We start from the raw sequence: 13,952 nt of genomic DNA, 5'->3' as shown, positions 1-13,952 counted from the left end.
CTTTTGTCGCACTCTGTTTTCAATATTATATTATAAATATGGTGTGTGTCTGTTGAGTGGTGTTTGCTTCTAGATCCTGGAGATTTGGTGGATGTGGTTTGACATCGGGTCACCCGTCTGATCCGCCTAGGGGTTGGTTTGGGGTGTGACAGAGTGGTATCAGAGCGAGAAGCTCTCTAAACTCACAGACAACGAAAATAGGATTAAAAGTAAACTAGATGTGAGAAAAAGAAGAACATTAGAATAGATAAACAACGAGAAAGTAGAAAGACATAATAGGAAATTGATTAAAGTCCATAACTTCGAATTACATAATATTTAGAGGGGCATTAAGCCATTACATCAAAACACTGGAAGTACTACTTCCCAAATTACATACTAGGAAAGTGAAAAAAAAAAATACAACTAGCAAGCCAGAAAGGCAGAATTCAACTATAAGGTAAAGTCCTAGAGATTCCTGATAGAAACAAAGCGAAACTACTGTTGAGCTGGATCGGGTGGTGGCTGAGGTGGATACGAATCAACCCGAAAATGTGCATCCCAAAAGTCCAACCTCTACTCGATGGTGCTCACCCTACCACCAAGTGATAAGAAACCCTACTGCACAGTGGTAGAAAGCTCTCTAAGCTGACCACCCATAGATCGGAGCTCCATCATCATGTCCCTCATGCTGTAGGTCTCCGGAGATGAAGGTGCTGCCTGAGAGGTCGTGCCAGTGAACTGTTCCCCACCTGGAAGGTCTCCTGCCTGAGGATTAGCCGCTGCTAGAGCATCTGTCCGACCCGCATTTCCACCCTCATCATTGCTCCTTGGGGCACCCAACAAACCTATCTTCTTGATTGTAGTCCTACCAATTGGAACCTTTCCCTCCCCTCCTTCAACCTCACTAGTAAAATCAACTCCAAAGTGCTTGAACACATAGGATAGAAGCCTACCATATGGCAGGTTACTGTCTGATGGGTGCTTGGTGTGATACATAATTACTTCCATGATCAGATAGGGCAGGCAAATTTCTGGAGCTCCCCCTGTGCCTGCCTTATACAAGCAAAAAATAATAAAATCCCAGAGCATTGAAACCCCTCGCCTGTTTTCACCCTTTGGGCAGATGTTGTACTGAACACACCTGCTCAATAATAGGGCTGATGGCTTAAAATCAACTTCTGAACTTGGAAAGTCCTCCTTGCCAGTCAATGCCTTAAACATATGGCTGCGGGACTCCATGGGGAAGTTCTCGCTAGTGTCAGCCTTGGGCCTACAGTAGAGTCTGGAGCCTCTGTTGGCTATGTGAAGTATGGCGGCTAAATCGGCACAATTAAATACAATCTTGATTCCATTTACCAAACTTACAAGGCCATAGCCCTGGCACTCATCCTCACAAGCTGGCCTGAGGTTGTAGTAGAAATGCCTAACTAGGTTAGGGTACAAGGAAGCTCGAGGTTAAGCATTGGAGCCCAACCCATTGCATTGAACCTCTCATAGACCTTGAACTGTGGGAAGTCTTCTACTTTCACTATTTTTCCATTCTCGATCTTCTTATCTTGGAAACTTCTCCAATCTCAAACATGCTGGTAGCAGGAAAACCAAAACTCATCATACTCACCCTCTTTCGAAGATAATTCATGCTCTGAAGAATGCTCCTCAGACTCTGGAGATGGGGGTTCTAATGCTGAAGACTCATATTCAACTCTTTGGCGCTTGCTGGCTGCAATTTCTTTGCCCTTGCTTCAAGTAAGGCGAGTAGACATCTAAAAAAAAAAAAGAGAAAACAGGAATGCCATAAGTAAAAAAAAAAAATAAAGCAAGGGGCATGGATATCCATGAGAATCATGCCAAAGAACCCCCAAATTCACAAAGGTATGTATTTAAATGAAGAAAAACTAAACAAGGATGCAAAACCCCAGGCTACTTGGAGAAGAACTAGAACAAAAAAAAAAAAACACAACAACAAAGATGGGGAAATTTTGAGTTTTTATGAAAACCCACCTTGAATCTTGAAGATGGGATGCAAAATCCTTGAAAAAAATCCTAAGAAATGGTTGGGGATGAGTGCTTCAAGCCTCTCTGATCGTTCCTGCGGCTTCCCTTCAGCCAAAATCGAGATTGGGTTTGAGAGAAATGAACCACAAATTGGGTTTATATTCTGTCCGAATCTCTGGTCGATTGAATCGACCAGTACCAAATGACCATTAGCAGAACAGTAGCAGAAAATTCAAAAAAATAAAAAAAATGTGTGTACCTATACTTAAATACATGGGCATGCTTTTAGTAAAGTGCAAGATGCGTTGATAATATAGAAATGTGTATATCTGTATGTGCAATGATGATGTGTGATTGCTTGAGTAAATATATATAAAATATATATATATATATATACATATATAATGTAATGTATACGTAACAAGCACATTACCTCCACTCTCTTTCCAGAAAGTAATCATGGTTAGTACAAGGGCAAACAAGAGAGCTCGTAGCGAGGAGCAAACTCATTTCGTACGAGAAGCGAGACCACCAAGTGATCCAGGCCCGACCATTAAAACACTTACTACTTCTAGGAGCATGCCTGAGGTCCCTCCTCCCCGAACTCACGAGGTTCCTTCAACACCTGTGATCCCTTCGGCTCAAGCACCCCCACCTCCACTAATTATGACCATCGGAGAGATCTCTGCAATCATGGCTACTATGATGCAGTCCATGCAACAACAGCAACAAGTTCAATTGCAGATTCAACAACAACAATAGGAGCTGATGACTAGCATGAACACACAACTCTTGGCTGCCACACAGTAGAGAGCAGCGCCACAACCTAACCACCCTCCCAACTTTCCTCCTCCAGTGCCTCAGGTTTCAGTAGAAAACTCCACTGCTAAAGTGATGGAGAAGTTCAAGAAACTCCACCCTCCGTCTTTCTCTAAAGTGGAATCAGATTCACTACAGCCTAAGAGGTGGATTAGTGCCCTGGAGAAGGCTTTTGAAGTGCTAGAATGTACCAATGCCCAGAAACTGATATGCGCTGGGTACCAGTTATAAAATGAAGCCGCGGCATGGTGGAAATCAGCTCGGCCAAATCTCGAGGCAACTCATCCTGACCCAACATGGGACCAGTTCAAAGAAGTGTTCTTCAAGAATTACTTCCCTGAGAGCCTCAAAGATAGAAAGGAAGCAGAGTTCTCTGTTCTTACACAAGGATCAAAGACAGTACTGGAATACCAGCAACGGTTTGAAGACCTGCTCCATTTTGCACCAGATCACCTGAGGAATGAGGTAAGCAAGACCAAGAAGTTTGAGAAAGGACTCAAACCTGAAATTGGTGCTATGTTGTCAATCATGGAGATTGAAACCTATGCTCGGATGGTTGATAAGGCTAAGACCGTTGAAGACAGACTGAAGGAAAAGGCGACTGCATCGTAAGGATCAGTTAAGAGGCCTAGCAATTTCCAAAATTATAAGTGGCCTAACAAGACCTTCAAGAGTCCTGGCAGCCCTAGTCCACTGTAGTACCGACAGTCGAAAGTGGCCTAGAACTCGTAACCATACCGCCCGATCTATAATCAGTCAAATCAGTATGCTCCTCAGGGTTCTAGTCAAGCTACAACTATAGTCCAAACTCCGCGGTTAGCGACAAGCCAAGCAAGTCAAGCTTCTTCTCAATCTGCCCGCTCTGTACCTCCTTCCCAATCTACCTATCCCACCCGATGCTTTGAATGCGGCAAACCCGATCATTGGGCAAAGGACTGTATGCATTAGAGAAACAACGTACCCTCAAGATCCCAACCATCTAGCCAACCCTACCGGCACTAAGACGGCCAGATGCAAGGAAAAGTGTATGCGCTGACCAATGAGGAAGCAGAAGCGAATCCAGAAGTGATGACAGGTATTTTCCAAAAAGAACCATAGAATAAAGTTAGATAAGCTATATATTATAGAGTAGACTATTGATTGCATCATTATTTTAATCCAAACTTAGGTACTCTAAACCTAGCTTCCATCCCTATGTATGTGATATTTGATTTTGGCACATCGCACTGCTTTGTCTCTAATATCTTTCCAAGTAGAATGAACATAACTCTAAGAAATATAGGGCACAAGTTTGTACTGAGCACCCCAGCTGAAAGTGTAACAAGTTTGAAAGAGGTATTCGATGCTTGCCCCATAGAGATTTGCGAGCAGAATTTGATAGCACGTTTGATCAAGTTTGACATGAAGGACTTTGATGTAATCCTAGGAATGGATTGGTTGACCACTCACGTAGCAAATGTCATGTGTGTGGAGAGAAAGATCGTGTTTAAGCCTAAGGAAGGAGATGAATTTACCTACAAAAGTGAACCGGTAAGGAAGCCCAAGAAGGTGATGATATCCACACTCCAAGCGAAGAAGTTATTGAATGATGGGTGCTAGGGGTATCTGGCTACAGTTATGGATACAGAAGCAAAGGTGAGGCCATTAGAAGAGTTGGATGTAGTTTGGGAATTTCATGATGTATTTCCCGAAGACTTAACTCAACTGCCACCAGAGCGAGAAACAAAATTTGCAATAGATCTGGTCCCTGGAGCAGCCCCGGTGTCTAAGGCACCGTATCGCATGACTCCAATAGAGTTGAAGGAATTACAAATTCAGTTGTAGGACCTATTAAAAAAAGGGTTTATCTGGCCTAGTGTGTCACCTTGGGGAGCGCCGGTCCTGTTTGTAAAGAAGAAGGATGGAAGTATGCGTATGTGCATCGATTGTCGAAAGCTGAACAAACTTACCATCAAGAACCGATACCCGTTGCCGTGCATCGATGACCTGTTTGATCAGCTGCAAGGCACAAGTGTTTTCTCAAAGATCGACCTCAGATCCTAGTATCACCAGTTGAGAATCAAGAGCAGTGATATCCATAAGATTGCGTTCAGAACGAGGTACAGATACTATGATTTTTTGTTGCTGTCCTTCGGACTAACCAATGCCCCTGCAGCAGTCATGGATATGATGAATAGAGTATTTCATGACGTTCTGGACAAGTACGTCATAGTCTTCATAGATGGCATTTTAATCTATTCGAAGAATGCATAGGATCATGCACATCACCTGAGGTTCGTACTCCAATGACTAAGGGAGCATCAACTGTTTACAAAATTCAGCAAGTGCGAATTTTGGCTCTGCCAGATGGGGTTCCTGGGAAATGTAATCTCGAGTGAGGGCATTAAAGTCGACCCCGGGAAGGTCAAGGCGGTCCTTGAGTGGGAGACACCGAAGAGCGCCACGAAAATCCAAAGTTTCCTGGGACTGGCCGGTTATTATCGCCGATTCATTGAAAACTTCTCACGAATATCAGTGCCTATTACTCATCTAACTAGGAAGGGAACAAAGTTTGAATGGTCGGATGCATGTGAGAAGAGTTTTCATGAGCTTAGAAGATTATTGGTGTCAGCCCCGGTTTTGACCATCCTTGATGGCACAGGTTGCATGAATGTGTACACAGATGCGTCTAGAACTAGCTTGGGCTGTGTTTTGATGCAAAAAGGGAAGGTGGTCACCTACGTATCAAGGCAACTAAAGGAGCATGAGAAGAACTACCCCACCAAGACCTAGATCTAGCGGCAGTAGTCTTTGCCTTGAAAATTTGGTGGCATTATTTGTATGGCGAGAGAAGCGAAATCTTCAACGACCACAAGAGCCTGAAGTACTTCTTCACACAGAAGGATCTAAACATGAGACAGAGAAGATGGTTGGAACTAGTAAAGGATTACGACTGCGGCATACAATACCACCCTAGAAAGGCCAATGTAGTCGCAGACGCACTAAGCAAGAAGGCTCAGACACAATCCCTTGCCTCTCTAGCTATTAGTGAGCAATTGATTGAGGAAGCCAGAAACTTTGATTTGGAACTAATGATTGATGGGACAACAGTATTGTTGGCTGCCTTGGATGTCCAACCATCAATCAGAGATGAGATAATAGAAAAATAGCCGAGAGATCCGGAGTTGCGGAAGATCATTAAAGGCATCCAACAAGGAACTTGGGAGGATCCGAACTTCTCGATTGCTAGTGATAGAGCACTGAAATTTAGAGATAGACTATGCGTCCCAGCCGATTATGATGTACAGAATCGAATTCTCAAGGAAGCCCATAATTCACCCTACTCCATACACCCGGGCAACACAAAGATGTACAAGGATCTAAAGGGATATTACTAGTGGATCGGAATTAAGGAAACCTTAGCACTGTACATTTTGGAATGCCTCTCCTGCCAACAGATAAAGGCGAAAAAGCACAGACCACATGGGCTGTTGCAGCCATTACCAGTCCCTGAGTGGAAGTGGGATCATACTACCATGGATTTTGTGATTGGTCTACCATTGATGAAGAAGGGCATGAACGTAGTTTGGGTGATTGTTGATAGATTGACAAAGTCGGCCCACTTTATTCCTATAAAGGTTACTTATTCATTGGATAAGCTGGCCTAGTTATACATCGATGGTGTGGTTCGCCTTCAAGGTGTACCGGTCAGCATCGTATCTGATCGAGACCCTAGGTTCACCTCCAAATTTTGGAGATGTCTTCAACAAGCTATGGGCACTCAGTTAAACCTCGGTATTGCCTTCCACCCTCAGACCGACGGGCAATCCGAACGGACCATCCAAACATTGGAAGATATGCTCAGAGCATGTACCTTGGAGATGAAGGATAGCTGGGACTCATATGTTCCCCTGATATAGTTTGCTTACAATAATAGTTACCATTCCACCATTGGAATGGCACCTTACAAAGCACTTTACGGGAGGAAATGTCATACGCCTCTCTACTGGGATGAAGTTGGAGAACGGTGCATGATAGGCCCAGAATTAGTACAGGTCACTTGCGAGAAGGTGGACATGATTAGAGAAAAGATCAGGGTGGCTCAATCAAGGCAAAAGAGCTACCCTGACAATAGAAGGAAGGATATTGAGTTCACGGTCAGTGAAAAAGTATTTCTTTGAGTATCACCAACCAAAGGTATCACACGCTTCAGCAAGAAGGGGAAGTTGAGCTTGAGGTATATTGGCCCATACGAAATCCTGACAAGAGTCAGACCGGTAGCATACCGGCTAGCTCTACCTCCAACATTTGAAGGTGTAGATAATGTGTTTCACGAATCAATGTTAAAGAAGTACATCACCAACCCGACACATGTACTTTTGGCTGAACCAGAACAACTTGACGCTGACTTAACCTATGTGGAGCAACTCAAAGAGATCCTGGCTCGGAAGGAACATAAGCTCCGCAACCGTACCATTACTCACATCAAGGTTCAATGGAGAAACCATACCCCCAAGGAAGCATCGTGGGAAAATGAAGAAGAAATGCGTAAAGAATACCCTCACCTTTTCAGCATACAGATACGTCAATTTTGAGGACGAAATTCTTGTAAGGGGGGAGGAATGTTACATCCGTGCTCAGACCCTGACCCGAACTCCGAATGTAGGTCCAGAACCTGATGGATCCTTGGTCTTACCCCCTAGCAACACATGGTGCACCGACCCGGTGATCATTTTTTAGGGGGAAACTTTGGTGATGTCATACCTACCGATCTGGAGGCAGCTACTAGACTTGTGTTATTGTTCCATACACCAATTGATGGACAACCTAAGGTACAACCCCGGCTTAACCAAAATAGGAGAAAATTCATATTCTTAAATGATTAAATGACGTTTAAAGGGCCACAAGTTATACAAGGACAATGCCCTAGGCATGGCACAGGCCTTAGCGGGACCTCGGGACCTCGATACAAAAACAGTAGGGACTTACCTACTGGCCCATCTCTACTGGTCTATTGGATCAACAAATGGATCGACTAGTACTGTTAAACTGCTCAAAATCCATCCCAGATGCGTGGGGCCCACTATCTAGCACCCTGGGTCACCTCTCCGTACTCAGAATGACCCGTGGAAATATTGCCATAACACTGCGACCGTGTGGGGCCCACTTTAAAGCCATTTGCATCAGAGAATCGATTTTAAAAATGTGTTTTCGTAAAACACATTTGGCAAATAGGCCTTAGTAGCTGGATATATATATAAACCAGCTCTCAGCCTAAAAACCTTCCCTGCTAAGGAAGAGCTAGAGCCATCCTTGTGCTTAGACCCTTCAAGGTAAGCCCAAACCCAACCCTTTCCCCACTATTTCTTGCCATTTCTATGGCTTCAACCCTGATCTACTTTTTGTTATGGCTGCACAACCATGTACCCATGAGTTCTTTGATAAAAAAAACTATGCCTTGCTAACCTTTAATGCATGAATCCTGCATGCATATGAAAATCTGCCATGCTTGGCCTATTATCTATCCTTTTTCATAAAGATTATATGCTGTGCCTACAGATTTCAGACTTAGTTGCTCAATTGCCAAGCCATATAGCATGCTTAGATCATGAGAATAAGTGTTGGACATGCTTATTTTAGAAGCATGATGGTATTTGGCTCTGTTCTCTGAAACAGAATTATTTTAGCATAGTTATAACCTGCTTTCAGCTATTTTCTTGCATACAAAGCCATGCATGCTGTCCATAATAGCCAAAACCCCCAAACCCCCATGCATGTTTGAAATTCCACTACGGACCTATTGGTTAGCATGCATGGAACCCAAGTATGTGTCCTGATCATCCATGCTAGCTGTTGATCCAAAGATCTAAGCCAAAATAGCTTAAACATTTAAAATTTTGAACTAAACTTGCACTGGTCCATTGCTACTGGTCCATTGGATGGACCAGTACCAATCGACCACTTCAGTAATTTGAAACCTATGCTACCCCAGGCTTACCCTTAGGTCTGTGATGCCCTGCATAGGGTCCCACATGAAATCTCAGCTAAAAATAGTGCGTTGTCTCTCTGTTTAGAGCCAATCTGGCATCCCGGGACAGGTCTCGGGCAACCAAACTCATATCTAGTATGGAACTATAACCTAAACCACTGTTAGAACTACCACAGATCCATCTAAAACATCTGGTGTGAAACCCTTCCAATTCTGTGTCTGAAACCCTTACTGGGTCCATTGAATGGACCAGTACCAAACAACCACTGCCAAGAACCTAACCCTGAGCTGTCTCAGACCTACCCCAAGGTCTGGAACACTCTTTTTAGAGCCTTTGGTATAAACCCCAACGCAAAACACATCTTTCCAGCCCTGTTCCTACACCTAGAGCAATGGGTTGATTGCGACTAGTCCATTGGATAGACCAGTCCAATCAACTAGTACAAAATATGGTTGAGTAACATTACCCTAACCCTACAATAACCTAAAATTGTACCTAGGAGCCCTTTTGGGTTTAAAATCTTTGAACCCCTTCTGATTTTGGGCCACAGCAGCTTACTGGTCCATTGCCACTGGTCCATTGGATAGACCAGTGCCAATCGACCACTATTGCTGACTTGGCAATTCTGTGTCCTGCTTTGGTCTGGGAGTTAGACCAAGATTACCCCTAGTCTCCTAGGGTAATTTAATGTGTATTAATATGATACTTCTAATTTATTTACTTAGGCTTTGATTGTCCACCCGGCGACACGTACCCTTGCACTCTTACTGATCAGCAGTCTTTGGATCCGGTAGATTATAGCCAAGGTGAGTGGATATTGGAACCTTCTTATAGGCGTAACCTCGTGAACATATCGAAGATAACAAAGTTACCTTTATTATTAATATCTGTGTTATATTATTACTTAATTTCCTGGGATATTGAAATTACAGATGTAATTGTGGACTGTGGTTGTGAACATGTTGATTAAATAATTAATGGATTTAATGCATGCTATGTGAACTGTTAGATTAGATGTCGTATTAGACGGCTTGGAAATGAAAGGCATGGTGAGCCGTAGTATGGGCTACGGGAGCACCGTGCATTTCATACTGGATATGAGGTTTGTGGCAGCCCGTAGAATGAGATACGGTCAACACCACTCAAGTCATACTGATCATGTAAATCTTGGGCTAGGTAAACATACCCTTATGCTACAGCCCTTCCCAATAGGGGTGCAGGTGTTAGGTGATCATGGCCTCCTGAATGCCGAGGATAGTAGGAGCCGGGTTAGTTTGCCATGGTTAACTTGGGGTCTACTAAGGGAGTAGTTGGTGCTCACTGCCCAGCGCGGGTTCCACCCGTAGTGATTGAGGTGGCAACCGAAGATGGAGGAGAAGCGATGGAGGTTGTCGCCCGAGTCATTGCAAGTAGCATATACCTAGTGACTTAGTTGTGATGCTAGGTGGACTAGAGTAATAAAATTGAATCCAGCATGTAGATTGATGATTGTGATGGTTATACCTACTTGCATGATTTACTATTCATTTATTGGGCTCGGTGGAGCTCATCCCTCTTGGATTGTTTCTTTTAGATGATTTTACAGGTGGACATCTCCCTAAGTGGGAGGATCATTGTGGACAATATGGTGATGGTGATCGTGAGAATTCTAGTGTGGACCCCTACGGAGGTGATCCCTCTGATGCGGGTGCACAGGATTAGGCTGGAGGAGCTTATCTGATGGCGGCTGTCCTTTCTTATTGATGTTCATAGAACATTCTTTTGTTGATAGCCGTATGGCACTTTTCTTTTGTATAGCTTATAGATGCAGCTTTCATGTATTTTATTTTATGATGCTGGGCTATGAAAAGGCTATGTATGTAGTTATTATGAAGTGTCGTAGATGCAAGCCTCTACTAAACAATGTAATTATGGTAGTACTATGGGTTGCAAGCTACTATCAAACAATGTACTTTTGGTAGCTCTTTTATGTATATATAACACTTTAGCTTCCGTCGCATTCTGTTTTCAATATTATATTGTAAATATGGTGTGTGTCTGTTGAGTGTTGTTTGCTTCTGGATCCTGGATATTTAGCGGATGTGGTTTGACATCTGGGTCACCCGCCCGATCCGTCAGGGGGTGGTTTGGGGTGTGACACGACATCCTCGTAGGTCATGTCTGGGGGTCATGCCTATGAGGCCGCACCCTTGGAGAGGTCATGCCCGTGGTGAGGAGGCCGCGCCCTAGGAGAGAGGTCACGTCCGGGGAGTGAGGCCGTGCCCGAGGAGTGAGTTCGCCCCCGTGGGAGAGGCCGCACCCGAGGGGGTCGCACCTGCGGGTGAGGCCGCGCCGTGGGGGTCGCGACTGTGGGTGCGGTCGTGCCTGCTGGTGAGGTCGGACTTGTGGGTGAGGCCGCGAGCGTGATCTTCCTTGAGGCCTACGTCCGAGCTGGTTCTCCCCTGCTTCTGGAACGTGTTACTTTGTGGACCGGGACACGTGGCAGCCTCTGATTGGTTTGTATAATCTTGGATGTATCATTTGCCCCCCACTCTCTTGGAACAGAATGTCCAAGAGAGTAATGCTTTTATGTAGTGAGGGGTCCGTTGTGAACGAGCGTCTCTTGAGGGGCTTGCATATAAATCTTCTAGTGAGGTGGGAGAGGTTGTAGGTTCAAACCTCTCCTCCTACACTCTTTTCTTCTTCTTTTTTATGTGTAGATATATATATCTCCTTCCTTCTCTCTTCTTTTTCACTTTTCACTTCTTACTTTTTCTCATCATCTCTCTCTCACTTTTTTGAAGTCTTGTCTCTTCTTTGCACTTATTTGTCCTTTGCCCTTTTGGTTCCCATCATGTGTTTGTCTTTAAGCAACATAGATTAGTGTGACCTTTTTGTTGGCTTTTTCTTTTTTGGTCCTTGGCCCTAGTGTATGCATAGTGCTTGCTTGGTGCCTTACTTGTGGTCACGCCCATCGTGGGATTGTGCTCATTTGTTCCAGGTTTTGCCCCTTCTAAGTCTAATCTTACCCAACCTGGTTCGGGTTTGGGTCGTGCCTGCGGCCGCGCCCATGCCTACACAGGAGGCGGCGCCCATCAGTGCCCGTACGAGAGGTCGCGCCTAGGGCTATGCTAGAGGTCGCACCCATGACACCAGGCCGCACCTAGGGCTGCGCTGGAGGTCGCACCTGTGTGAAGCTACGCCCGCTTGAGGTCGCATCTGTCCATCCTTTTGAGGTGAAAAATTCTCTCTCTTGTTTCTTTTTCTTTTTTTTTTTTTTTGTTGGATGTGCCCTCCATTAATTACTTCTCATGGATTTGTTGGTTAACCTTTGCAGCTGGTCTTCTTCCTGCCGGTGTCAGCTTCTTGTCTTTGGGGGAGATCACTTTCTGAGTAAGTAATCTACCCTAGCATTGTTCATGTCATCTTCTAGTGACTCTAACCCTGCCACGGTCGTGGTTGGATCCTCGAGGGAGCCTTCCTCTGGGTCGCCTTCTCTTGTGGATACCCCATCTTCAGTGCCTTCCCCTAGTGCTAGTGATGGGAAAGTGGGACCTTCCGGCACCCTTAGCCTTGGTAGAGGTCTTAGGTCTTCTGGGGTGGCGCCTGCTGCCGCTGGCCCTGCTAGTAGGTCGGGTCATGTTACCAGTATCCTAATCCCTTCAGATTTGGTCTCCCTACGCCAAGAGTACCATATTCCTTCAGATGTTGTGCTTTGTATTCCTGGACCCAACGACTATGCCTTCTCTCACCGGGCGGATGAGATCTGTCTCTATCGCACTTTCTTTCTCCAGGGTCTTCGCTTTCCTGTTCCCCGTTTTGTCGAGTTAGTGTTAGAGCACTGGCACCTCACCCTTGGGCAGGTATTTCCCCATTCCTGGAGGATTATTCTAGGCTTTTATGTGTACTTCGCCCATATGGGGCGTGCTGCCTCTGATCCCCTGTTCACGTATTTTTACTTGCTGAAGAAGGGGGATGGTGGATGTTACCACTTCGCTCATCGCATCCTCAAGGGACCTTATGCCACTTTGGAGCTCCTCAAGGGGATCACTAGTGCCGTGAAGTATTAGAGGGATCGCTTCTTTTTTGCTATGGTTCCCCGATGCTCACTGCGGCCCACCTGGGAGGTTGTCGACCTCAAGAGGGTCAACCATGGCCTTGAGTTGAGTGATTCTGAGGGTGACTCCCTCAAGTGTGTCTAGGACGTGATCCATTCAACGTCAGAGAGCTGGACTCAGAGGCCTTCTTATTCCTTTGGAAGCTAAGTCCTGATAAGACTATTGTCCTATGTATTTGATCTTTTATGTTTGTCGCCTTCTCTTAGTGCCTTGGTTGTTGCCTTTATCTAACGTCTTCATTGGATATTGCTGTGTAGTGGATCTTCAATTGGATATTAATGTCTTCCGCGATAACCTACGAAAGAGAGCCGACCAGGGTGGCTCATCTTCTGGTGGGAAGGCTTCTGCGACCTCCAGACCTTCCTCTACTACAGCCGCTGGTGCTAAGCAAAAAGGGGGTCCTGGTGTGCCTAGTGCTATGAGGAGTGGTCCGCGGGTTATCCTCCCAAAACCATGGCTGACTATTGATGCTCCGAGCTCTTCCCTTCCCTCTCTTGTTGTCACGTAGGGAGTAGCCTCTTCCGTCGGTATGTCCGCCGATCTATCGCCTCCATCGACTACTGCTCTGTCGATCCCGTCCATTTTGGTGCTCCCCTGGGAGCTTCCAGAGGGTGCGGCCTTGACGTGCCCAGGTGTGCCTTAGGAGTGGTTGGATCTAGGGAGGCTTCCTGTTGAGCGTGCGGCCTTTTAGGGGATGAGTGACCCGGTTCTAGTGCACTCTTTATCAGGACTTGGCTTCAGTGAGTCATACTTCTCCATTTTTTATCTTCAGTATTATTGTGTGGTTGGCTTGTAATGTTCTTGTTGTTCACAGGTTCAGCATCGTACTACTAAGACGATACTTCGTCTTGAGCAGAGGGCATTCCAGGAGATCTTGCAGACTCACAAGGTACGTGGCATGGAGAGGGAGCTCCAGGAGCATCGGGTCACCCAAGAGGAGGCCACCATTCGGGTGAGGAAGCTTGGCTGAGGAGCTTAGAGCCATATCTTCCCGATGTGGGGTTGTGGAGGCTGAGAGTTCGGCTTAGATTCTTGTCTTGGAGGCGGAGCTTCGAGATCTGAGGCAGAGTCATGAGGTGGAGTTGACTGA

The 13,952-nt window shown here is 45.4% G+C and overlaps 1 protein-coding gene across 1 annotated transcript; it reads left to right on the top strand.

Annotated features, from left to right (window-relative positions):
• The first annotated feature begins 2,871 nt into the window (after positions 1 to 2,871).
• On the top strand, positions 2,872 to 3,408 carry LOC122652512. Its single transcript, XM_043846279.1, has 2 exons — positions 2,872 to 2,983; positions 3,035 to 3,408. The coding sequence occupies exons 1-2, from the start codon at positions 2,872 to 2,874 to the stop codon at positions 3,406 to 3,408; spliced, it is 486 nt and encodes a 161-aa protein (XP_043702214.1).
• Positions 3,409 to 13,952: the final 10,544 nt, after the last annotated feature.

The sequence above is a fragment of the Telopea speciosissima genome, chromosome 1, assembly GCF_018873765.1.
Source record: "Telopea speciosissima isolate NSW1024214 ecotype Mountain lineage chromosome 1, Tspe_v1, whole genome shotgun sequence".
NCBI lineage: Eukaryota > Viridiplantae > Streptophyta > Magnoliopsida > Proteales > Proteaceae > Telopea > Telopea speciosissima.
The sequence above is the reverse complement of the archived record's forward strand: the minus strand, read 5'-3'. Positions and strand labels throughout refer to the sequence as shown.